The 23,733-nt window shown below is 54.8% G+C and overlaps 7 protein-coding genes across 7 annotated transcripts; 4 read left to right on the top strand and 3 right to left on the bottom strand.

Moving 5' to 3' along the window:
• Positions 1 to 539: 539 nt before the first annotated feature.
• On the top strand, positions 540 to 3,834 carry BO86DRAFT_416367 (putative nuclear protein Qri2/Nse4; the record flags this gene model as incomplete). Its single annotated transcript, XM_025674968.1, has 4 exons — positions 540 to 846; positions 909 to 1,739; positions 1,793 to 1,915; positions 3,146 to 3,834. 4 exons carry the CDS (start codon positions 540 to 542, stop codon positions 3,832 to 3,834), a joined length of 1,950 nt encoding a protein of 649 aa, XP_025530753.1.
• Positions 3,835 to 5,122: 1,288 nt separating this feature from the next.
• On the top strand, positions 5,123 to 8,828 carry BO86DRAFT_445937 (uncharacterized protein; the record flags this gene model as incomplete). The annotated part of the gene is made up of 7 exons (XM_025676482.1): positions 5,123 to 5,329; positions 5,393 to 5,549; positions 5,612 to 5,799; positions 5,855 to 5,901; positions 6,675 to 7,163; positions 7,220 to 8,384; positions 8,418 to 8,828. The coding sequence occupies exons 1-7, from the start codon at positions 5,267 to 5,269 to the stop codon at positions 8,826 to 8,828; spliced, it is 2,520 nt and encodes an 839-aa protein (XP_025530752.1). The 5' UTR covers positions 5,123 to 5,266.
• A 181-nt stretch (positions 8,829 to 9,009) lies between these two features.
• Positions 9,010 to 10,909, bottom strand: BO86DRAFT_445936 (putative serine/threonine-protein phosphatase). The gene is made up of 3 exons (XM_025676481.1): positions 10,168 to 10,909; positions 9,594 to 10,084; positions 9,010 to 9,507 (listed from the first exon to the last, which is right to left on the bottom strand). The coding sequence occupies exons 1-3, from the start codon at positions 10,721 to 10,723 to the stop codon at positions 9,262 to 9,264; spliced, it is 1,293 nt and encodes a 430-aa protein (XP_025530751.1). The 5' UTR covers positions 10,724 to 10,909; the 3' UTR covers positions 9,010 to 9,261.
• Positions 10,910 to 11,188: 279 nt separating this feature from the next.
• Positions 11,189 to 13,129, top strand: BO86DRAFT_332068 (salicylate hydroxylase). Its single transcript, XM_025668770.1, has 2 exons — positions 11,189 to 12,427; positions 12,481 to 13,129. Exons 1-2 carry the CDS (start codon positions 11,594 to 11,596, stop codon positions 12,925 to 12,927), a joined length of 1,281 nt encoding a protein of 426 aa, XP_025530750.1. The 5' UTR covers positions 11,189 to 11,593; the 3' UTR covers positions 12,928 to 13,129.
• Positions 13,130 to 13,156: 27 nt separating this feature from the next.
• BO86DRAFT_453907 (tRNA threonylcarbamoyladenosine dehydratase) lies at positions 13,157 to 15,161 on the bottom strand. Its single transcript, XM_025677026.1, has 4 exons — positions 15,114 to 15,161; positions 14,723 to 15,012; positions 14,564 to 14,663; positions 13,157 to 14,494 (listed from the first exon to the last, which is right to left on the bottom strand). The coding sequence occupies exons 2-4, from the start codon at positions 14,903 to 14,905 to the stop codon at positions 13,239 to 13,241; spliced, it is 1,539 nt and encodes a 512-aa protein (XP_025530749.1). The 5' UTR covers positions 14,906 to 15,012; positions 15,114 to 15,161; the 3' UTR covers positions 13,157 to 13,238.
• A 2,883-nt stretch (positions 15,162 to 18,044) lies between these two features.
• Positions 18,045 to 19,340, bottom strand: BO86DRAFT_305731 (glycoside hydrolase family 43 protein; the record flags this gene model as incomplete). Its single annotated transcript, XM_025667668.1, has 2 exons — positions 18,045 to 18,722; positions 18,798 to 19,340. The coding sequence occupies 2 exons, from the start codon at positions 19,338 to 19,340 to the stop codon at positions 18,045 to 18,047; spliced, it is 1,221 nt and encodes a 406-aa protein (XP_025530748.1).
• A 1,956-nt stretch (positions 19,341 to 21,296) lies between these two features.
• BO86DRAFT_208311 (glycosyltransferase family 32 protein) lies at positions 21,297 to 23,183 on the top strand. Its single transcript, XM_025666807.1, has 2 exons — positions 21,297 to 22,825; positions 22,884 to 23,183. The coding sequence occupies exons 1-2, from the start codon at positions 21,772 to 21,774 to the stop codon at positions 22,910 to 22,912; spliced, it is 1,083 nt and encodes a 360-aa protein (XP_025530747.1). The 5' UTR covers positions 21,297 to 21,771; the 3' UTR covers positions 22,913 to 23,183.
• Positions 23,184 to 23,733: the final 550 nt, after the last annotated feature.

Below are 23,733 nucleotides of genomic sequence, written 5' to 3'. Positions count from 1 at the left end.
GAGTCAGTTCACCCGCCAGCAATCTTCATGGTGAGCTTGTCACTATCTCACGACGATGGCGAATGGTGCTGTATGCGGCAACTTATCGGGAGAGGTTGAGTTGTTGGACAGTTGGAGACATCCATGATTCCCGCAGCTCCGACCAGATGAGGCGATGATAGGCTGGAACGGCCCACAGTTGGTTGTGGGCTTGCCGGGAGTGACGCGGGGGTCACATGATTAACGCGCTCGGCGCGTGCACCACAACGGATTAGTTCAAGGTTTAGATAAGGCACATCCGGGGAGATTATTGAGAATGTTTGCATCGGAAGGAGTTTATCGAAGCCCAAATAGTTGACTCTACACGAAAGGTGGTGCTACGATCTCTCCTGGCACCAACTAAAACCCAGACGATCCCAGTCCTTTGTTTTCTTTCCTCAGTGCCTGCGCCCTGATTCTCCCTCCCACCAACGACTCAGCAGGCTGTTTGGCGGCTGTTCGCGTTTCTTTGTCTTCCCCTCACGCGCTTCGTTTGTCGCATACCTTCTGCCCTCCAAGAGATGGCACGACGTCCCTCTCACACCCGACCCTCAATTCAGGCAGTTCCACCTGAGCCATCCTCCGATAAGGAAAACCATCCAACATCAGCTGGTAACAGCAAGCGTGTTCAAATCCAAGCCATGCCCAGCAGCGCCTCGAGGAAACGACAACGGCTGTCCACGCGGGGCACCAACTCACAGGGAAGCCAGTCTCAAGGATCACGATCACAGCCAGCCCGCGATAAGGACTATTATGACCCGGATCAAGATGAAGCCGAACGACGGAGAATCAGAAAGGGCCTGAGAGACCTGACGCGGGACCTCAACGGTGGGCTACCCCTCCATCGTCAATGTGGCATTGCTTTTGCTCTAACTTTTCCCCCGCTGCAGACTCCCGCAGTGAGTTTATGCAGGCTGGAAACAGTGGTATCAAGTCCACGATAGAAAAGGCCAACGAGTTGTTTCAGGGCGTCAAGCAAACCTCGGATGCGACCATCGACTCTCGGCTATTGGTCAGCGCGGCGGACCTCGGATACAAGAAGACCGCACAATTAGTGCTGGGCGACGCCAGTGCAGGCATTGACGTCGACGAATTTGTCTCCAAGTGTATCACTTTCATGCGCCAGGCCCCCGCAGACTCCCAAAGCACCGTCCCCAGTAGCACACAACATCGTCGCGCTGCCCGACCAGCAGATGATGACGGCGAAGATAATGGGGATGCCTTGAACTGGGACTGGCTCGGACGGGCTGCGTCCTTCTGCAGCAATGCCCGGCCGTCGGTCCCTGGGTTCCTTCTGGGCCCGCTCTCGGTGCAAAAACGAACCCGCCAGCAGGCCGTTCGGAGGGTCAGGGAACGGATTGACCCCAGTCGGGCGGTCGCACCGCAGGATCTTCAAGACAAAGACCTTGACAGGCAAGAGACGTCTAATCTGACTACAATGTGTGGCAGTATCAACGGTCTACTGGCGAAGACACAAAACCATGGCCAAGATACCGTCGAAAGACAGCTGTCGGCGCTCCAAGCGGAGCCTTCCGATGAGCAGCTGCAGAAAGTGATGGCGGAGAACAATGTAGCTGATGATGGTGGTGTCCCGCTGTTCCGCTTCTGCATCAACCCGAGGTCCTTTGGACAGAGCGTGGAGAACCTGTTCTACGTGAGTTTCCTGGTTCGTGATGGCTTGATCGGTATCTCGGTGGACAGTAGAGGATTGCCCACGTTACGTAAGTTCATCTCCTACTCATCTGTGGATCCCGGCTGACCTTGCATGCTCTAGACGCTGCGAAGCCTCACGCGCCCAGCGAAGCTCTGAAGAAGGGAGTCCAGAAGCACCAGGCTATCTTCACTCTGGATTTCGAGACCTGGCAGGATCTGATCGAGGCCTATGGGATCGATGAATGTATCATTCCTCATCGCGCTGAAGAAGCCCAGCCAACGGCACAGACCTGGCGATGATCATGGTTCAACGCCTAGGGCCGACTGGCCTGTGATGACTTTTTCTTAACTATGTATCAGGCGTAAGGTTGCGTTACTTGCAGATGAGGATACCCATTTGTTGGCAAGGAAATTTGGCCGCGATTTCAATGTCATGTTGTGTACATTCTCGGGGTTTTTATTCAATGTAGATATTCACCATCGGTCTCTAAAAGGGGCTTTACGAATCCGAGTGATTGGAGACAGAATGTTACCCAGAGGAGCATTGTGATTGGCAGACGTTATAATATAAAACGTCGAGCCCCTAAATACTTAGTAGAAAACCGCCAATGACGCGACACACAATGCAGCTAGATCAACTTTAATAGCAACATCTCCACCTACAACTGCACAGCCAGGTCCTTGCCGAACAAACGAGTATCATGCCGTGTGGTTGGCAGCTGTTTGATGGGTAATGCTTAGTAATTAACCAAGTCTAACTAGCTAGCCGTTAATGTTTTGTAATAAAATAAGTCTAGCCGTTGGGTCTTGGTAATCAAATAAATCCAGCTGCCAATGTTTAGCAATAAACAAAGGCTGGCTGTCAATAATTTGGAATTCAATAAGTCTGGCTGTCAGTGTTTAGCAGTTGAATGAGTCTAGCCCCGGCCCGTGGTGGCAGTTGGCTGATTGCGGCCATGCTGGCAATGACGTCACGGCAACTGCAATCACGAGCTTGCGCCCCGTCTGTTGCATCAAAGGAAAAGCTGTTCTAGTTTTAGCAGCTGCGTTGGCAGGCATCCTCCTTGTAACCCTTTTCACGATCTGCCCACCCCTTTTCATGCTATCGTGCGAAAGGCCTGTAAAAACTTACTCTATTTATTCTCCTTGAGGTGGCAGTTGACGCGACCAGACACCACTTCTGGTTGAGATCTACACCTTCCCAACCCTTTTGACAAGCACTTTACACTTCACCAGAAACGCTCCCGAAAGCTTGCAGCATGGCTCCTCTTTTCCCAAAGAATCCGGCCGATGTGATGGTCATTCGCAATGTGACTTCCAATGTGATCACTATGAGCTTGCCGTTTGCGCGGTTCGGTCACTTGAAGTTCGGAGGACGCGGTACCTTAGGTGTGCATTCCTCTCATGTTGCAAGGGTCTTCGAGACTGGAACCCGTCATAATGCTCGTGCTGACTCTGTATGATTGAAATATAGTCAAGATGGCCTCTGGCTCTGTTGCCGTGTTCTCTCCGGTCAATCTGACCCAAGAGGTTCGCGAAACGGTCACCAGCCTCGGAGGCAACGTCAAGTACATCGCCGCTCTGGACCTCGAGCACCATATCCACCTGACTGCGTGGAAGGAGGCATACCCCGATGCCGAGATCATCGCCCCCGAGGGACTCTGGGAGAAGCGCCAATCCAACCCCAAGACCAAAGACCCCGCACCCTTCCGTCACGTCTTCCGCAAGGAACTGGCCGGCACGCAGAAGATCTCGGAGGAGTTCGATGCCGAGTTCGAGACCGAATATGTCCACGCCCACCAGTCGCGGGAACTGGTGTTCTTCCACAAGCCCTCCCGCACCCTCATCGAGGCCGACTTGCTCTTCAATCTCCCTGCGCGTGAGCAGTACTCGAAGACCGGGGAAAGCGCCACTTCGGGCATCTTGACGAAGATCATCAGTCCACTCTTGACTGCGAATGCGCCGGCCACCTGGCAGAAGAGGTTCGTCTGGTATGCGCTGTCCAGCTCGGATCGCAAGGGCTTTACGGAGTCGATCCGGAGGATTGATAAGTGGGACTTTAATCGGTTGATCCCGTGTCATGGAGATGTGATTGAGAGCGGCGCCAAGGGAGTCTTCCGCACGGTCATGGAGTGGTTCTTGGAGGATCGGAAACGGACTTGAACACAAGAGAAAAAAAAATGCCGAGTTTTTTGTGACTTTTACTGCCGATGGTTAATCCCTTCGGCTGCGGATGTTCTTTATGTTTTTGTGTTGATTGCAAACGATATCCAAGTGTTGTATAATCATAATGCAGGACTGCCGTGCGATGTGTTCTTTGATGTTACTGCTGGCTGGTGTATGTACTGTAATTGTGCTTTTTGAACATAAGCAGGTTCAACAGTTTAAGGTTCCATAGGCCAATAGCCGAGAAAATCAGCCGCCGCCGATAATTGGTGAATTCATTGTTATTGTTCTTGATACGCGGGGAGTCGAGCGGTGGGAGCTTTATTGACCGACGATCTGCGATAGTCTATTCTGGAGCCATGGTCGGCCCAAGGCACTTAGGTTGAAGAGGATAATGGTGATTTCTTCAGGTAGGGAGGAGACTTAATAGGAGACTTTATGAAGTTACACTAAGTTGCAGATGCGAATCGGCGCTGCCACGACTTATCCCATGACGTCATATGTACTGCCGCAGCCCGTTCCCCCTTTTTCCCCCCATCACTACGAGTATTACGTTTGAATCGGTGCTGCGCTGCTCGTCTGCATCAACGGGAGAGGAAAATACTTCACTCAAACTGTTTTTCAACGATCGCCCTAGAAGTGGGAACGCTACCGCAGACGTCCCTCGGGTCAAGTGGATACGAAAAAAAGGATAACAATCATCCATTATTCAAGGTGGGGAAATCCTTCAGCCTTAAGTGGGCTCTGTCCGGCTGCCAGAATCCCCTTGCTGCAGGTAGTGTGGCTTGGAATGTGAATGTGATGATGATGCATCAAGCTGCTGCATTGTTAACTCGGCTGCCTGGCAATATCTCTTGTGCTCAGTAAGGTGTGTGCGAATGTACTGGAGTATAATACCCCGTAGTGAGTAGAATAGACTAGGCTGTGTACAGGACCGTACATCGGTGGGCATATTGCCAATGGTAGCTTTCCAGGTACCCTCCTTGTAGCTTTCGCAAAGATTGGTTCGGAGTCAAGCCACTCAAACTCACCTGATGGGCGATCAATCAATTTCCTTCCCGCCTTTTGCTTCCCGCCCTATTTCTTGGGGCTTGGGCAGACCATGTCATGTCATTCGCAAGTGCTGGAATTGAATACTGGCTACGTACGATGACGTTCTGGTCGTTGTGCTGTGCAAGGGAAACAGACTCTTCAGGGAGGGTCTGAAACCTTCCTATATAACCCCCGAGTCCACTTCATCTCTCCTTCCCTCCATCGTTCCTTCGTTTGCAGGATATCTCGCTCATCACTCACTTCCACCATCCTCTACTCTAATCTTGCAGTCACCGTACTGTTTTCATACGCCAAACCTGTGTCTTCGACCACGCTAATCTCGACCTACAGCACACTCTAACTCACACAACTGTAACCGAGTCGCCAGTGATTCATCATGCCTGTCATCTCACGTCTCATCTCCATCGTCTTCCGCGTGGTGGAGGTCATTTGTGCGGCAGTATGTAACACTGATCGACTGCGTGCTCTTCCCCTACAGTAGCTAACGAGTCATGACCAATAGGTGGTTGCCGGTATCATCGGGCACTACCTGCACCAGTATAATGGCGATGCCTGGCCGGTTGCCAGATGGATCTATACGGAAGTCATAGCCGGCTTGTCGATACTGCTGGGCCTAATATGGCTGATCCCGTTCTCATCGGGCTTCTTCTCGTGGCCGTGTACGTGTTGTGCCGCCTCCTTGCGTCCTCAAAGCTAAACCCTTTATACTGACGTTACACAGTTGATGTCATCATCTCCTTCGCCTGGTTTGCTGCCTTCGGAATATTGGTCGATGCAATTCACAAGCTGAACTGTGGATCTATCTGGTACTGGGGCGGCATCATCCACAACAACTCGTGTGGCCGATGGAAGGCAGCCGAAGCGTTCAGTTTCATCTCCGCCATCGTCTGGCTGGCCTCGGCGCTTGTGGTATGATTCAGTGACACCGATTCTAGACCATGGTCTATACTGACAGGCTTTGCAGGGCATCTGGTTCACCTTCCGTGTCCGTGACTCGTCTGCTCCTCGACAGTAAGTGACATGACCCTTTGTGCATTTTGTGTGACACTTCACTGACATGAAACCGCAGCCGTCGCCGCTTCGGTCGTTCCGCTGTCTAGATGGGCGGCTTTCCGAGCTGCTGATTTGTGCGACCAGGCGGACTAATCCTCCGATGCTTGTCGTGCACCCACAATGCAATATGTCGACGGTCAATGCTCACCCATTATGATGTGGCACACATTGTCACGACACGACTTCATGAGATCTCTTTTAATTAATATTCTGATACCCGGTTGGCGTGCGAATGCTTGATGAAGGGATGCTGATGGCTTTTGTTGCTTGCTTTGTGACTTGCTATGATATTAATCTAATATGACGCTATTTCTCAGTTAAGAAAATCACCCAGAAAGGTGTTCAACGGTTTGATCCTGATCACCTTGTTCACATTCATAGAATTGAAGTATCTGGTGGTCCGGGGTCTGGTGTCAGCAGGATCCTCATCCACTGAGTCACGGAGTGCTGAACATCTTCGTTAAGCTGGCCTCCTTTGACACCTCTCAGCAAGGATCCGTTCGGCGGTATGTGTCTTCAGTAGTGCAAGGTACATTACCACCACCATATGAGTAGATGGTTTGACATAATATTGTTGCCAACGTCCAATTGAATGGCTCGTGATGACTAACTTTAGCGTGGCGGACATTCCTCCAGGCTCCGGACGGAGTCTGGGTCCCTTCCGCAGATCCCGAAATCTCATTCATGGATTGAGAATCAACCATGGCAGGAGAGCCGCAATCAGGGGATAGATCGAGTTCGCGATCGTCCTCTTTCGAGAAGGGCTCGCAGGACTATCGCCTGACGGTGCTGGAGCCTGAGCATCACGACGACTCCGACAGCAGCCAGCTGGTTGTGATTGGGCGGGAAAGCTCCGACCTGCGGCCCGATGCAGCCACGAGGGAGCCTCTGCTGCCAACCTCATCTCCGATCACAGATCACAATCGACACCATGAGCCCGAGAAATTCTCATGCTCGATATCCGGCATTCGCACCTGGATCAAAGGTCCGGTCCCGCCAGTCGAGTACAAAATCACTCCATGGCTAGTCCGCTGGCAGACGGCCCCAAGCCGTTATGTTGAGCGTCTCCTTCCGAGCACACGTGCCAGAGTCTCGCTTCTTGTGGCTTGCATCGCCCTGTGGGGAGTGGTGTTTTTGACCATTCTGCACGTTTCAATCACCGGGCAGGAGATTCCTGGATATGGAGCTCCAGTCAAGCTATCGTGTCATGCACGACTATGGTACGTCCCCCTACTCGTTTCTTCCACATAACCCGTTCTCACAATCCCTTGCTCAGGTATAACTCCACAGAGTGTGGTCTCGACGGAGAGGCCTGCCGTCCGTTTGATAACGGTGGCTTTGCCTTTCGCTGCCCCGCCAGCTGTGCGGATGCGATTCTGCTCGAGCCGTACGTTGTCGGGCCTGCAGAGTACAACTACCGTCCGCTAGTCATCGGAGGATCCCTCCAAGACAACTCCACTGCCGACACTGCAGCTAGCCTCGGAGACCCAGGCATCTACCGCGGCGACTCAGCCATCTGCCCTGCGGCACTCCACGCCGGCCTGATCGACAGCCAAACCGGCGGCTGCGGCGTGCTCCGCCGCACGGGCGAGCACAACGACTACCCCTCCGTCTCCAAGAACGGGATCACGAGCATCGGCTTCGCATCCTCCTTCCCGCTCTCCTTCACCTTCAACACCGACTCATCCGAAAACACCAGCTGCCGCGACCAGCGCTGGCCGCTCTTCACCTTCTCGCTCCTCACCACCACCCTCCTCTCCCTCTGCACCACCTCCTCCGCGGGCTTCTTCGCCTCCATCTACTTCATCGTCTACTTCCAGGTCGCCCTCTCCTCGGACCCGCCGTACTCCCCGGACTACCTGGAAATCGTCTCCACCGCCCTAGGCCGCTTCCTCCCGTGCGCCATGGTCGGCTGGGCGATCTACCACTTCGCGGTGCGGCGCACCCTGGCGCACAACCTGCCCGCGCGCTGGGACCAGACGGTCCTCTGGCTGGGCCCCTGCTGGGTCGGCGCCCTCAACACCGACACCTTCGACAAGATCCCGATCTCGCGCCTCACGCCGCACGACCTGCAGCAGCAGCCCGGCGCCATCCCCGCGCTGCTCACCATCGTCGCCTGCCTGGTCCTCATCGTCCTCACCCAGGCCCTGGCCTTCCGGAAGGAAGGCCGCCTCCCGCAGATGCTGACGGTCTATGCCGTCTTCGTCGCCGGCCTCGCCCTGCTCCTCGCCGTGCCCCACATGAACCTCCGGATCCACCACTACATCCTCAGCCTCCTGTTCCTCCCCGGAACCACCCTGCAGACCCGCCCCTGTCTCGTGTACCAGGGCCTGCTGGTGGGCCTGTTCGTCAACGGCATCGCCCGCTGGGGCTTCGACTCCATCCTGCAGACCGGCGCGGCGCTGCTCGACGGCGCCCAGCTGGGCAGTGTGCTGCCCGTCGTCGGCGCCCCGGTTGTGCTGGGGGTCAGCCAGATCGCTTTCGCGGTCGGACGCGATGCGCTGGTGAACGGTACCCGAGGGCCGTCGGTGGGTGATGGGGTGAGTGTTTTGGTTAATGATGTCGAGCGGTATCGAGGCTTTTGGTCGGATTTAGTGGGCGGTGCCGGCGCCGATGCCGGTGATGCTAATGCTGATGGTGGTAATGCTACGGTCGCTGTTGCTGCTGCCGCTGGGGAGGGATTGTTTAATTGGACGAGGCTGGCTGACGGCGAGGATGAGTACTTTCGGTTCGCGTTTATGCGGTTGAATGCCCTGGGTGGGTTTTGGTATGAGGATTTTACGAAGCCTGGGGTGTGGACGAGGGAGGGGGCGTGGATGGGGTGGGAGGAGGTTGAGAACGATCAGGATGGTGATGATGGTAGTGATGGTGGTGGGGCGAGGTGATGTTTGACAGATATTTCCGTATTCTAGATTGTTATCTGGTTTATTTAGGTCCTTCATCGGGGTATCTAGTGTGTACATTGTATACCTGTCTCAATTCCTCTACGTTGGTCGTCGTTGAGTAGACCTAGCGTGTATGTGCTGCGGTAAACAAGGGCGAGGGAGTGGTTATACCAGAAGAGCACCGCAGTCTTATACTCTAAGTCGACGGTCAGGTAAATATACACAATACATCGATTCGACTCAACCATGCTAATTCCACCAATTCGAACCGGAACTCAGAAAAACGCCGTGCACATGCATATGCATACCCAATCGATCCAAAAAGCCAATGATACATCCTCTCCAGACCAGCAGAAGAACCATGTATGTATACATAGAAACAGAAGAGAGCATCGCCCTGAAGCAAACAAACAAAGACATTGCCAAGAACTGCCTACTTCTCCAGATAGTTGTTACACCGGACCTGGATGACCTTCTGCTCGCCCCCGTCGGCGATGACCAAGGCGGTCAGCTCCCCGCCCTTGACGCAGCCCGAGTCCAGACCCTTGGTGTAGGTGGTGATGCTGAGGGAGGACTTGGAGTCGTGGCCGTAGATGACGGTCGTGGCCTGGGCGTCGGTGGCCTGGGCGTCGGCGTGCTTGGTGGACTTGTAGGTAAGGGATTGGTGTTTGTTGAATAACTGGAGGCGTTCGGGTGTTAGCCAACACCTCGGGTGCTTTTGAGATAAGGCGGGAACAGGAGAATGAGGAGAATGTAAGTATGTACCTTGGTCCACTTCTTTCCATCGCGACTGGAACTCGGGAGGTGAGTGTCCAGATCGATCGTCAGCATGTTCATCACACTGAACGGATCTTGCTTGTCGTAATCCACGCCGGGGACCAGCCCGCCATGCACCACGGCCACCTGGCCCATCGTGGGGATGTGCCCAACGTTCAAGATCACGGGGCAGGCGTCGAGCCACTCCGCCTGCTCGTCGGTCAGGTTGCGGGCCAATTTGAGATCCTTCTGAGCGCCGGACGTCGACAGCCCGTCCATGTACTCGTCGCCCGACGTGTCCGTCATGGCGTCCATTTCCAAGAGTTCTTGTCGCACCAGCAGGACGCGATCTTCGTGGTTGCCGCGCACGCAGGAGGCGGAGTGTTTGCGGGCGAGGTCGACCACGCCGGGGCTGTCGGGGCCTTTGCTGATCAGGTCGCCGGTGAAGATGAGGTGGTCGGTCTTTTCATTGAAGGTCACTTCCTCGAGCAGGCGTTCCACTGTTTGGACCGGGACAACATGTTAGCAATCCAGTTGCCAGGACGGAAAGAATATGATCGTTTTGTCAAAGAACACTACGCACACTCAGTCCGGCACCCATGCACGTCCCCCACCACAATCAACCGTCTCGTGCTCCCCGCGCCCGGCTTGGGCGCCTCCTTCGCCGGCAGCAGCGAGGAATCCAACGTCTTCAGCTGCAGGACGCCCTCGAAGCTCGGGAGCGCATTGGTCCCGTACCACCCGCCCACCGTCTCCTTTGTGTTTGGGTTCAGCGACTTGGTCAATTCCGAGTGCTCCTGCAACCGCGGCGACAGCACGAACTGCCAGCCCAGCAGACAGGACAGAAACAGGGCGGTGTAGATGATCGCATAGCGACGGAAGCGCGGGGCGGCGACGATGGACAGGACCATCTGCACCCAGCGGGGCGTTTCTGAGCGGTCGGGCGACGAGCCCGACGAGTATTTCGTGTTGGATTGCCATTCGTTGCGCACGTAGTCGATCAATGGGCGCGTATATCGTTTGACCCGGCGGGTCGGATTCAGCGCGTTCTGGAGGAAGGGGACATCGTCGGAGCCGTCGGAGGAGTAGTCGAGGCTTTCGGTGTCGTGGTGGTAGTGGGGATGATGGGTGGACGCCATGGTTGGTGATGGCCGGTCGGCGAGTCGGAAATGGCGACGGCGGTTGGGGATGGCTTCCGGACACTGAATCCAAAGAATTTCCAGGACGAAAGCAGGAAAAGACCGGTCTAATAGATAGGAAAGAGGTGACAGAGATTTACAGGGTCATAGAGAGGTAGATTGTAGGGGAGAGGGGGGGGGGGGGAAAGGGTGGGTATGGGTTTGATGGTCGTCGGAGATCGTCAGCCTCGTTGGGGAAGTGAGTTAAGGTACGTACGGGTTAAGATGGAGACGAGAGTGTCGGGCGACGCCTTGCTTCAATGGGATTCGACCGCGGGTCCCGTGGCCCGCTATTCCTGGTGGGGCTTAGTGCCTTGGTCCTGCCGCCGAAGGGACCAGACCCCGACCTATGCCCCTTCCGGCTAGTCCCCTGCTATCTATATCTCTATCTCCCTCCGCCATGGCCCATAACCAACACTGTCTGACGTTGGATTTCCAAACTGTATCGGCCTTGGCCTTTGCCTGCTTTTATTCGATGTTCACTTGGTTAGAATCACTCACACTGACACTGGCAGTTCAAGAACCATTGCTCGGTGGATTATATGCTTGATTGAGCAGATTAGTCTGATGATCAGTTGCAAACAACTATATCCGCGCCTCACCCCGGGGGGAGATGGTCACAGCGCACTGATCTGCATCACAAGATTGATGTCTTACAAGATCTTGGACAACGACAGCATATGACGCTAAATGATGACCGCTTTTACGCCCCTTGAGAAGTTGGGGAAACGAAGCGGGGTCGACCATGCTTACATGCTTCTTCATGCCTTCTCAGCGTCAAACTCGCCGCCACCATTCTAACAAAGGACCACATAGCTTTCACTCATCGTCATGTCTCCTACAATCCGGATCGCCATCTCTGGCGGTGGCTTAGCGGGAGCATCACTTCTCCACGCTCTTCTCCCTCATAAACACTTGGATGTGCACATCTTCGAGTCAGCCCCGGCCTTCAGAGAGGCTGGCATGGCTGTCGGAATCGCTCGAAATGCGCTCACCGCCCTCGAACTCATTAGCCCGTCAGCAGTGCAATGTCTCGAAGCAGCCGGGGCTGTTCCCATGCAAGGAGTCCGATTCATGCTCGCTGAAGGTGAGGACGCGGGTGCCATGATCGATGAGACCAAGGGCGGACAACGTGTGACCAGCATCGTCCACCGCGCAGCGTTCCTACGAGAATTACTATCCCGCTGCCCTCCGGAACGCATGCATGCTTCTAAGAAGCTCGAACACTTCGATATTAACAGCGATGACTCCCTCACGCTCCACTTCGTGGACGGCACAAGCCACAAGTGTGATATCCTGATTGGCGCGGACGGCATTCGCAGCACGGTTCGTAGGCTGATCCTCGGCGTGGACGACCCTGCGGCTTCTCCCCGGAATACCAATGCGTGGTGCGTCATGACATTGCAGCCGACTGCCCGCGCCCAGGCCAGCATCGGCACGGGGCCGGTTGGCTTCGAGGATGACGCTCGCGAGTACATGTGGATTGGTAAAAGGGCTTACTTACTGCACAACGTATTGCACGGGGGTGAGCTGGTGCAGGTGATTATTGCCTCGTACGAAAAAGATGCAGAATCGTCGGACCGCTGGCATCGGACCGTGAGTGCCGATAAGATCAGGGAGCTCTACCAAACCTGGCCGCCGCATCTGTCTAGGGCAGTAGAAGAGGCAAGCTGGCCCTTTCTTGTTTCGTACTCAATACGCTGACGGAGAGCATTTAGCTATTTTGTGAGCAGCCTGAACAGTCCGCCATGTACCTCTGGGAACACCCACCCGCAAGGACCTACGTGGCTGGTCCTGTTTGTATTATGGGCGACGCTGCCCATGCCACAACGCCCTGGCAAGGCTCTGGTGCTGGCATGTCTATCGAAGACAGCCTGATCCTTTCCACGTTGCTCGGCCGCGCGCATACCGCCGCAGAGGCGCGGACTGCGTTGCAGGCGTACGATCAGGTCCGCCGCCCGCGCACGCAGCGTATCGTCGAGTCGAGTCGGGCTACCGGCCTGGTTTTATGTGGGTTGGGAGAGGAAACGAGACTGGACCTGCGAAGTCTGAGATGGAGCTTGTTGCCGAGATGGGATTTCATCGTAGATTTCGATAACGAGAAGCACCGTGATGAGGCAGTCGAGTTGATGGAGCGGGTATTGAAGCCTGAAGGTATGATTTAGTTATGCCAATGACAATCATCCGACCCCCCCCTGTAAAACACACGGAGCTTGACACGTGCAAGCCTAGAACCTGTTACAGGGCAGGCTTGGATGATGTTCATCTTCCTACGCGGCCACATTAGGCTAATTGCTTGCTAAGCCTTCCTAATTTGGCCTCATAAAAATACCGCCGTGTCATATAAGAATCAATCAGTATTTACCCACTCGCTATACAGAATCTAATCTATCACACATATACAAAAATTGAATTCGTGGTGATACACATGAGCAGAAGCGCATCACAATCGTGACCAAATGATAAAAAGTCGAGCTCAGCGATATTGTTCGTAGAACTCGATCTCCTTCTGGCGCTTCCGCACCATCTCGATCGTCTTTTCATCGTACAGCTCCTCGAGCGTCTTGCCCCCGAGCAGAACCTCCTTCTCATGACGCGTGGCCTCATCCTTGGTCATGCAGACCAGGTTCTTCATCTCGACCGGCACGTAGGTCTGGCCCTGCTGCATCCACTCCGGGTCCGGGGCGAAGCCGCGCTGCGGCCGCTCCCAGGGCACCAGGCAGACGCGGCTGGGCAGACCGCTGACGGCACTCTTGCCGCGCCAGATCTCGTCGACCAGGTAGCCGACGTCATCCTTGCTGACGGGCAGGCGCAGGCCGACGAGGGCGGGCCCGTACTCGGCGCGGGCCAGGCGCTCGTGGGTGCCCTGCAGGGCGGCCAGGACGCCGTCGTACAGCTTGTCGCGGCCCTTGCCGCCGATGCTGTAGTCCTGCGGGTAGCCGGCGATGGCGCAGATGACGTGGTTGGCGAGGGTGTAGCCAAACACGGCGGGCATGGTGCCCAGCACGGGCAGGATGCGCGCGCGGAAGTCTGGCAGCACGCTCAGCTCGCCCACCTGGCCCTTGGAGAACTCCTCCTCGGCCAGGGGCAGCAGCGTCGCCTTGCCGGGGCCCGGCTTCTCCGTCGAGAACACCACGGGGATGCCGGCCGTCACGCCGAGGAGCTTGAGGCGGCGGCGCGTGCTGCGCGACAGCGGGTCGTCCGTGCTGTGCGAGATGTCCCCGACCGTCACGCGGGTGGGGTCCGACTTGCACCCGGCGCCCATGGCGGAGATGACGGGGACTCCCTGGGTGTGGCAGTAGTGCAGCAGCTCCACCTTGGACGTGATGTTGTCGATGCAGTCGAGCACGAAGTCCGGCTTGCGGCCCTTGTCGCCGTCGTTGTGCGCCCACGGCGCCAGAAGCTTCTCGGCCACCGACCCGCCGAACAGCTCGTTGCGGCAGTCGAACTTCACCCACGGCACGATCTGCTCCAGGCGCTTGCGGATGCAGTGCACCTTGGGCGTGCCGACGTCCGCCAACGTCGCCAGCGCGTGCCGGTTCAGTGAGGACAGTGTCACCTGGTCGAAGTCGATCAGCCGGATCTTGGAGACGCCCGAGCGCGCCAGCGCGGCCACCGCGTGCGAGCCCACCCCGCCGCAGCCGACGACGACGATGTACGAGGACCGGAGCTTCGCGAGGCCTTCGTCCGTCAGGAAGACGCGGTTCCGGGCGAGTTGTTCGAGGATGAGATCTAACACGGACGGGGCTTGTTAGCGGCGAGGAGCTTTTTGACTGCAGTAAGGGTGGGCCAATGGCATACCGTCATCGTAATCGCCTTCTTGTGCTCGACGGGCGAGAGCGGCACTGCGCTCGTCTTCTTTGCTCAGTTGCGTGGCGGCGGAGACTCCATAATCTGTGAGCTTGAACAACCAGAACCAGTTAGCTTCAGATGCTGCAGTATGCTTTGAGGTATATGTACCTTCTCTGCGTGATGTTGTTCGTCGATACTCGGGATCGAGGCCTTGAGCTGCTGGACGGCCTCTTTTCGCCGGAGCGCCTGGTAGCCGAGAATGACGCCAGCGACGGCGGCGCCTGAAAGTACGGCTGTTGCAGCCAGCTGCGACTGATGGGAGCTACCCTGGCGCTGAAGCCAGGATGACATTTTTTTCTGGTATTGTATCTCTGTCGCCCGTTTAGGTCTCGCTTTCGGAGTTTGCCTCGTGGGTTCGTGGGTAGGATGTAGGAAAATGCGCCGACTAGTGTCGCAAACTATAGCAGAGTCAGAAATGAAAAATCCGGCGCATCAGATTTCCGATCGCATTGAAGGCGGGCGAGTTTATCTGTCAGTAGAGATGGAATGACACACTAACCTCGACACCCCAGATTTCAAGGACACAGGTCCCCTTTGCGAAGCGTTACGTAGTTCCAAGGCAAACTTGAAGCTAGAGTGGAGAAACCCTCGCCGCAGAACTGACGTAGATCACGTGCTTCCGCGATGACTTTCTTCTGCCCGCGGGCGCGCGTCTCCGCTGCAACACGCAACCAACTCCCCGACGCGGTTGATCATCCCTGGAACGGTGTTTTGATGAGAACACCCAGTGCAGCAATCTCATTTCTATCAATAGGAACCAAACCTCCTCTCAACTGATCTTGATGCAAATCTCCTACCCACAGGCAAGATTTCCACCATCCCGATGACGAGAACACCACACAAAGAGCTTTATCTCATGACACCTTCTCCAAGGGACCGTCATACCTAGGTCCGGGCAGTGGACTTCATCCTTCCAGCACTTGTGTTCTGGAATGGAAGAAGACATCTGTCTAGAAGTGTGAGTGATTGAGAAATTGAACAGAGATCTAAGGGATTCGTGGAAGTCTCGCCGTGTAGTACTTCTTTTCCCCCCTGTGTAGGTATGTTTGTCTTCTTCTCAGCATTGGATTAATGTTTTTGCTGTACTTGTGATAGGGCCTGCGCTGTGTGCGAAGATTCGAAAAGGCTACCACGTCTTGACAAACCTGTGACTTTCTCAAGAATCACCATACTCCACGAGGTGTTGCACCTGAGCAGGAATGCCGTTAGTGAAGCTGGCGACTCCTGTCTCAGACACATCGGAAGGATAAGCCTGCATTTAGTGCGGTTTCTCGGTTGACGACGTTGACACGTTGTCACCACCCTACCCTCTACGGGAAAACTGCCGCCCAGCGGCACAATCCGGAGGACGCCAGATGCCGCATGCGTTTGAGGAGAAACGCTGGCATACCAGGACCACCGAAGAGCCGGGAAGACTGCCTGAAGCTATTCGAGGTTAGCGTAGGGTAGAAGGGGGAGAAGCACAAGGCTTTCTCCCTATGCCTTCCCGTGGCTAGACCCCCAACCGATGAAATGCCGGTTGGGGAAGAGCCCGCGGCTCGTGATTTGCTAGCGAGATGATTGCGATTTCTCGCAGGAGGACTGCTACTGTCGACTCCATTGGGGTCACAGATGGGCCAGTAAGAGCCTCAGATGGGCCAGTAAGAGCCAAATTTGAGGCGAAAGCCAGAGAGGCCAGAGCCGGAGCCTAACGGCCTGCGTCTGAGCTAGACAGCCAGAGCCACTAAACAGGCCAGAGCCAGTGAGCCAGAGCCACAGAGACAAAATCGAACAGCCAGAGCTAGAGAGCCGGAGCCGGAGCCTAACAGCCCGTGCCTGGCTAGACAGCCAAAGCTACCAAACAGGCCAGGGCCAGTGAGCCAGAGCCACAGAGACAAAATTAAAAAACCAGAGCTAGAGCCAGACAGCCAATGCTGGAGAGCTAAGCCAGAGACAGGCAAAAGCCAGACAGCCAAAGCCACCAAACAGACGAAAGTCACTCAAGGAGAAAAGAGCAAGAGCAGAAAACAACCGAAAGCAACAACTAGTCCTGAGCCAACTGAAGCGATAACCGTGAGGCAGGCCCAAGAGCCGACACCACTACTTTCGCCATTATCGATTCACTCACCCGGACCGAGATGATGACCTCTAACAAGGTAAATATGGTTCGAAGGTTGAAGACACCACCTCGGATTATCATCGAAGACAGCTACTATCAAATCATGCTTCACCAGACATAGAACGCCGGTCGCCAAAACGAGATGATTGACCACGAAAAGTCTGAGCACCATACCCATACGATTTCGCGAAGGTGCAGGCAATCAGTCGGTGACCTAAATTTCGAGGCTAAACAACAACCGCCAGAAGCATCCTCTGTTCAATTGTAGCATCACACCATCAACGCCGACAGCGAGGATTTTAGTGCAGCTGGAAAACCTCTCTCACTCGGTTCGACCAGTTTCTCATGCCCCATGCAAGAATCAAGCGACTAAACATCTACCTTGACCTATCGCCTGTCAACCCACCTATCCTTTACTGCTCCTCCACCCTCCCTTCCAAACAACAAATCACACTGCCCCCGCCTGCATATGCCGAAATGATGACAAACCATTAAGGACTCCGAGGCTACCTCACTTGCTCCGCCTGTTCGCCTCTCAAAGGTAACGACGTCGAGCATCCGCCGATGACGAGGGAAAATTCAATAGTAGTTTTCAATCTGATCAAGGCGCGGCATTCACCACCACGTTCATATACTAACCAAGGTCTGCAGGGGCTCGATGAGCACCCACGTGCTTCAAACAACTGGCATCCAGCAAGACCACCACCCTACGACTGACACAACATAGCGTCTTAGGCCACCCGCACTTGATGCAGTGCGATGGCATATGACTCCGTCTGGCTCATGTGGCATACCGAGTAGATCAACTCACATCCACATTCTTCCAGACCGCACTGACTCATTTAACATGGAACATGACCTTTACCAAACACAACCCACGAATCCCTCCAGCAGACAGACCATGGCCCGGTGACGAGGAATTTACCAAAAGCCAAAGTTGTATGGTATCCGGCCGATCGTGACACGTCGTGTTGCATCTACAAAATCAAGCCTGGAAATCAGTGAGAACCTGAGAGCTAATCTGAGGGCCATGCAAGTCTGCTTATTGATTTCTTTTCTCCCGAAACGCTGTGGAAGGTCATGGATTCGAGAGGGTCTGGTCTGTGGTTTAGTATCCTTATATAGTGCCATACAAGCTATTGAATACATACAGTAAAGATCGTTGATAGGGTCGTCAAGACGTCGCTTCGTATTTTCGAGTGTACAGTGACAATGGCTACAACTTACATACACACTGGGTCTTCCATAAGAGCCCTCAGTTCCATGCCGTTGATCCATTAATCGTGACACATCACAGGTAATCTGTACAAAGGCGCCGGCCGCCCTTCCGAACTACAGTGAAGCAGGGGTAATGGTCGAATTGGCATGAATCGCAATAGCGGCTGCATGCAAACACCGCAACTTGCCGCAGTTCGCATGAAACACAATGCGCGTGCCGTCCCGCGAAACGGTCGCGCCCCCGGGCGACTTGAGCCCAAAGTCGCCGGTCTTGAAGAGCGCCCGGTCCGCGCGGGTGTAGGGCCCCTTCAGCGACGTGGCGTAGGCGTACTTGACGTCGTACTTCGAGGAGGTGAAGCAGTGGGAGGAGAAGAACAGGTAGTAGATGCCCTGGGCGGTACGCAGGAGGTTCGGCGCCTCGACCAGCGGGCCGTCGCTCTTGTCGTTCTGGAGGATCTGGACCGGGTCGCCGACGGGGGTCACGCCGTCGGCCGCAAGCTCCTGCAGGAGGATGGGGACGGGCAGCACGGGCTTCTTGCCGTTGTTGCAGTCGCCGCCGTGGCCGATGCTGTTGGCGTCCGCCTTGTAGACGACGTAGAGCGTGCCGTCGGCGTCGCGGAAGGGCGACGGGTCGATCGCGCCGCCTTGGTCGCGCGGGCAGGCCAGCGGTTTGCGCTGCGGCACGTAGGGCCCCAGCGGGTTCGTGCCGTTGGTGACGGCGACGCCGACGCAGTGGTGGTAGAGCCAGTCTTTCAGTTCGCCGCTGTAGTAGAGGACGTATCGTCCGTCGTCCTGGGGTTTCGTTCCGTTAGTAAGGAATTGGAAGTGTGGGTGTTGGGGATGGATGGCAGGAGATGTGGTACGTACGCGTTGGATCACGTCGGGGGCATAGTGGTTGATGTTTGTCTCCCAGTTGCTCAACGAAGGCATCGCATCGTGGCCGTTGAGCAGCTTCCACGAGCTGAAGTCCCTCGACGTCGCGACGGGTACGTGAGGCACTTCGGAGTTGTTCTTCACTGCATTGGTGCCGTAGGTATACCAGGTGCTGTTCACATGGAGTAACCCAGGGTCTGGAAAGTCCGAGAGAACCTGAATCGGTTGGTTTGCTGCGTTGTGGTAGCTGGGATCATCGTGCGATTTGTTCCTCTTCACCAGGACTACGGGCACCGTGATGGCAATGACGATTATCGCCAGCGCGAAGAAGGCTAAGATCGACACTGTCAGGATCTTACCCCGCGTCCAGGGTCTCGGGCCCCCAGCGGAGGAATCTGACGACGATGCACTGTCGGGTGACTTCAGTAGAGATATACCCTTCTCTGCGCCGGATTCAGGCTGTGTAGATCTGGTGCTTGGCTCTGAGGGCGCCCTGAACAGGCCCCAGATCCCTCTCGTTCTCTGCTGTGTCTCCATGTCCGCCGATGTTTCTCACCATGCCCCGGCTAGCCGGAGGGTATGATCGATCGTACCAGGGTACCATTCATGTGCGCATGCAACGGTAGCTGAACCCGATCTATTCAGGGTTATAGCACAATCAGATGGAGTTTTAATTAGAAAAGGCTACGGTGTTTCGCAACGCGGGGTCCCGTTTCAGACAGAGAATCGCAGCGCGGATGGTAATCTAAGGCAAGCACGCAAATTGGCGTCAGCATAGCGAAAGAAATTGGCTGACCATTTCCAAGACGTCAGTTGGCCGGAACGAACAGCCACTTCTGGACCCCAGGATCTACTCAGTAGTACTTCATGTTAGCCAGTCGCCTCTTGCAGCCGCGGGTTAAGCATCCGCTTTGACTCAAAAGGATGAGCGCATTGATTAGATCAGCCGCCACCGGGATCATGATGAGGTCTTTTCTTCTGTATAAGGAAGGAATTTGTGCCTGCCTGGAAGCACATGCTTATTGACTACTGAAGTATAGGTCAATCCTTGATGGTCCATCACTTACGCTCAATTGACCATCATCAATAAATGGTGCTAAACTGACTGTTTTCCCGTATACAGCCGGCTCAAGTGTAGAGACAATCACACTCGAAACATGGGCTAGGGGGAAAGGACCTTTGGACATAGCACGGAGTGTCTTGTGCTCAAGGTCAATGACGTTGTCGAATGGCGCTGATCAGGTACCGTAGCATTCAAGCAACCATAATCGAGAGGTTCTCATCCAGGTTGACGTTCCAGTGTTGTTCATTATCTTTCGAGATCTGGTAAAAGGCTTTCCCGTGGTTACAGCTATGTACCGCTTTCAGTAATTATCGGGTCTGGGAGCCTTCTTCAGCCACTCCCGGGCCGAGAATGCCCCCACGTGTATTATAGGAAGCAGTATTGTCCTGTAAATTGCAGCTGTAGATCGACAGGCTCAAGAATAAGACCTGTGGTACTCTAAGACTCGAGAGGGTTGTAGAAGGACAAGCGCGTTGGCGAGATTCCTTATTGAGTACTAAAGCAATTGAGCCTTGGTCAAGTGCCAATTGTCTGTGAGTCGGTGATTGTGAATAGAAGATAGCTGTGAATGGAGGAAATACCAAGCACATGAAGCGGGGAGAAGGGGTAAAAGGAAGCGGGAGTGACAACCAGCAATCACACACTCACACACCAGCTGCAGCTGAAGGCTTGTTTCCTTTACAGCCGAAGGGCAGGGCCAGACAAGCGCCGAAGCCAAGTCGGATCCATGACGCGGCTTGCTGGAGGGTGACGCAACCCCTTTCCGTATGCCTTCCACCACGTTCAATGCGACCGGGGATATTCTTGTCACTCTCGTATCAGAGACGTTCCATAGTTGATCATCACCAGGAGCCTGAAGATATCCTCCGTTGACTCAAACCCCAAGCGTAACCTTAAAATGTGGTCTGGAGTCTGGAGCCTCTGGACGTCCGGCGGACAGCCTTGCGATCGCAGGGGGATCTGACGGTAGGGCCGAAAACGGCGGTGCAAACTGATTGTGCTGTGGGGAAACAAGGAGAAACAGGAGAAACAGGAGAGTGTTGCAACCTCAAACTGCTCGATAGTCAGGTACACCCGGCGACTTGACCTGTTCCATGAATGAAGCACGGTAGAATTGTGTACTCGAGCTCTGTAGTTCGTGAGAGAGAGGGGGGGGGGACGATCATCTTCCCGTTACAGGCAGAAGTCGATAGCACCAAGGTTGAGGTTGAGATTGAGGTTGCAGGGACCTTGTCTCCCCTTGTGAAAAGACACGAAGACACAAGGAAGAAAGACCTATAAGAAGCGACCAAGAGCCAGCTGGCCGCGTCTCTGTTGCGTGGGATGTGCCGATGTCTGGAGTATGAGTAGGAATGTTTATCGGGAAGAATTGACAATTTGACGCCACCAAAAAGGCCGTCGTCACTCCCGAATCCGCGGGCTCCACCGACCAACACCAAACACCAAACAACTTCACTCCCTCCCCTCTCCAGACAATTCTCCTCTATTTTCCCGCGCTGGTGTCGTACAACCGACGCCTGTCTGGATTGACCGGTCTGTTTTCAAATATCGTATCTTCTTTCCGCCCCCATGGCACGGTTGCAAGAGCCCTAGTTCACTCATCGTCCTCTGCCGGCCTTTTCAGCGAACGCGCAATCCACCGCACCGGGTCGCTCTGACGCCTTTCTGACGACGACAGCCCTTTTTGCTGGCACATTTACGGCTTACGGCTTACGGATATGCACAACCGGGGATAGTCCCGTGGAAGAGACATTAATTGACCTTGGACCAAGATTGACATTATATCGGGAAAGCCTACGAAAGTGGGAATTAAAAAAAAACTTCGGGGGAGATTCCTGGAGCTGTCCACGGTAGCCCAGATCAAGCCGACTGCAACAACAATACCTTCCCCCTAATTGCGCCACGATGCTCACCTTTCGCAAGTCGCTTTTTGCGGCGGTGTTGCTAATCACCTTCATCGTCTTTTTCCGATCTTCGCATTCCTCCCCGTCCGTGTCACCGCCGGTGCCCGCCTCCGCCGCGAAGGCCTACGACGATAGCCAAACAACGAACGACCAGCCCCAGAGGCAGAAGCCGGACAGTAACAAGCAACAACCCCTCTCTCCTCCTCCGAGCGCCCCATTGCGCGATCGATTGCGCTATCACTTCCCTTACGATCTCGACGGCAAATTCCCCGCATACATCTGGCAGACATGGAAGTACACTCCCGAGTCGATGTTCTTTTCGGAGGAACTGCGTGACCCCGAGGCCAGCTGGACCGAGCTCCACCCGGGGTTTGTTCATGAGGTTATTCCCGACGATACCTTGCGACATTTGATCAAGTATCTTTATGGATCGGTGCCGGACGTATACGAGGCCTTCGAATCCATGCCTTTGCCCGTCCTTAAGGCCGACTTCTTCCGGTATCTCATTCTTCTGGCGCGGGGCGGGATCTACAGCGACATTGACACGACTGCTTTAAAGCCCGCGTCGGACTGGCTGCCTTCGGAGCTGGATCTGACGACCGTCGGGGCTGTCGTCGGGATTGAGGCTGATCCAGACCGTCCCGACTGGCACGACTGGTATGCGCGCCGAATCCAGTTCTGCCAGTGGACTATCCAGGCCAAACCGGGCCACCCGATCTTCCGGGACATCGTCACCTACATCACGGAGGAAGCGCTGCGAATGAAGAAGGCGGGAATCTTGAAAGTCGGCAAGATGGACAAGACGATCATGGAGTTCACGGGACCGGGGGCCTGGACCGATGCTGTCTTCCGGTACTTCAATGATCCCGAGTACTTCAACATCGAGCCTGGTTCTACCTTGAATGTCACCTACGAGGACTTTACCAATCTGGAAGGGTACAAGAAGGTGGGAGACGTGGTGATACTACCCATTACGAGTTTCAGCCCGGGTGTGCATCAGATGAACGCCGGAGATATCGACGACCCGATGGCATTCGTCAAACATAACTTCGGAGGTCAGTTGCGACTGCTTTTTCGTACTTGTCACAGGATGACTGACTAATACTTTGATAGGTACATGGAAGACCGACCCGTCTCTCTGAGTTGGCCTCCCTGATCCACATATTCAACCCGTCTTCGGCGCAGCGCTCGCTGCTTGAGACGACGAACTGGGCGACTGGGCGCCTAATTTCGACCTGGCGACTGCCTTAGGTGCCAGTATCGATTCGGCCATTAGACCGACAACCACAAGCTCACAAGGAACAGCCATTCAGGCTGAGCTCCTCGAGCAACAACCGAAGCCATGAACATGGCTACTGTACTCTGATCATTTGAACCTGGCCTGCTCTGTATACCCTGACTAGACAGGACTGACGCCATCAGCCACGATAAGCTCTACCATCATGGCAAATCCATGACAAGGACATAGCCTCTACCCTCTTGTGCAACTGTTGGCAACACATACCACGTCATAGACATGCCAACAGAACGCCCATACGGTGAACAAATTGCACCAAATCCTACTCGTCACTTCTGATGAGCCCGCGTCCTGTTCAGGACAACCATGCTTGATTCTGCGTGTTCATATCACGATTTCCCTTGCCTCACGCAATGTTGAATTCCATGTCGTGGGCTTATTGGCTATTCATGTATCTATGTGACTTTTTCTTCCAACAAACTTATATCTATTTAGTGTTATAATGCCCCACCGGCCTGGGAATGTAATAATATCATCTTCTGTGCACCTCCTGTTGTATTACAACCACAAGGGGATAGTTTTGTGCAGCCACTCGGAGTGGCTCCCGGAATTGCTCTGGCTTGCTCAGTCAGCAATCTCTGGGCTCGGAGCAGCTCCCGTGAGGAACAGCCTCTTAAACCGAACTATATCAAGTATCCACGTGCATAAACCGCACACTTCGCTACT

The sequence above is a fragment of the Aspergillus japonicus genome, assembly GCF_003184785.1.
Source record: "Aspergillus japonicus CBS 114.51 unplaced genomic scaffold BO86scaffold_7, whole genome shotgun sequence".
Lineage (NCBI taxonomy): Eukaryota > Fungi > Ascomycota > Eurotiomycetes > Eurotiales > Aspergillaceae > Aspergillus > Aspergillus japonicus.
This window is presented reverse-complemented; position numbering and strand designations above follow the sequence as displayed.

Bases quoted from the DNA above. Each gene is read 5' to 3' on its own strand.
- BO86DRAFT_445936 (XM_025676481.1), bottom strand. From the start codon at position 10,723: ATGGCGTCCACCCATCATCCCCACTACCACCACGACACCGAAAGCCTC. The intron at 10,085-10,167 runs GTGCGTAGTGTT...CGGTCCAAACAG, and splicing joins GCATGGGTGCCGGACTGAGT to TGGAACGCCTGCTCGAGGAA. The intron at 9,508-9,593 runs GTACATACTTAC...GAACGCCTCCAG, and splicing joins ATGGAAAGAAGTGGACCAAG to TTATTCAACAAACACCAATC.
- BO86DRAFT_332068 (XM_025668770.1), top strand. From the start codon at position 11,594: ATGTCTCCTACAATCCGGATCGCCATCTCTGGCGGTGGCTTAGCGGGA. The intron at 12,428-12,480 runs GCAAGCTGGCCC...GAGAGCATTTAG, and splicing joins TGTCTAGGGCAGTAGAAGAG to CTATTTTGTGAGCAGCCTGA.
- BO86DRAFT_453907 (XM_025677026.1), bottom strand. From the start codon at position 14,905: ATGTCATCCTGGCTTCAGCGCCAGGGTAGCTCCCATCAGTCGCAGCTG. The intron at 14,664-14,722 runs GTACATATACCT...TGGTTGTTCAAG, and splicing joins AACAACATCACGCAGAGAAG to CTCACAGATTATGGAGTCTC. The intron at 14,495-14,563 runs GTATGCCATTGG...CGTCCGTGTTAG, and splicing joins AGAAGGCGATTACGATGACG to ATCTCATCCTCGAACAACTC.
- BO86DRAFT_208311 (XM_025666807.1), top strand. From the start codon at position 21,772: ATGCTCACCTTTCGCAAGTCGCTTTTTGCGGCGGTGTTGCTAATCACC. The intron at 22,826-22,883 runs GTCAGTTGCGAC...ATACTTTGATAG, and splicing joins CGTCAAACATAACTTCGGAG to GTACATGGAAGACCGACCCG.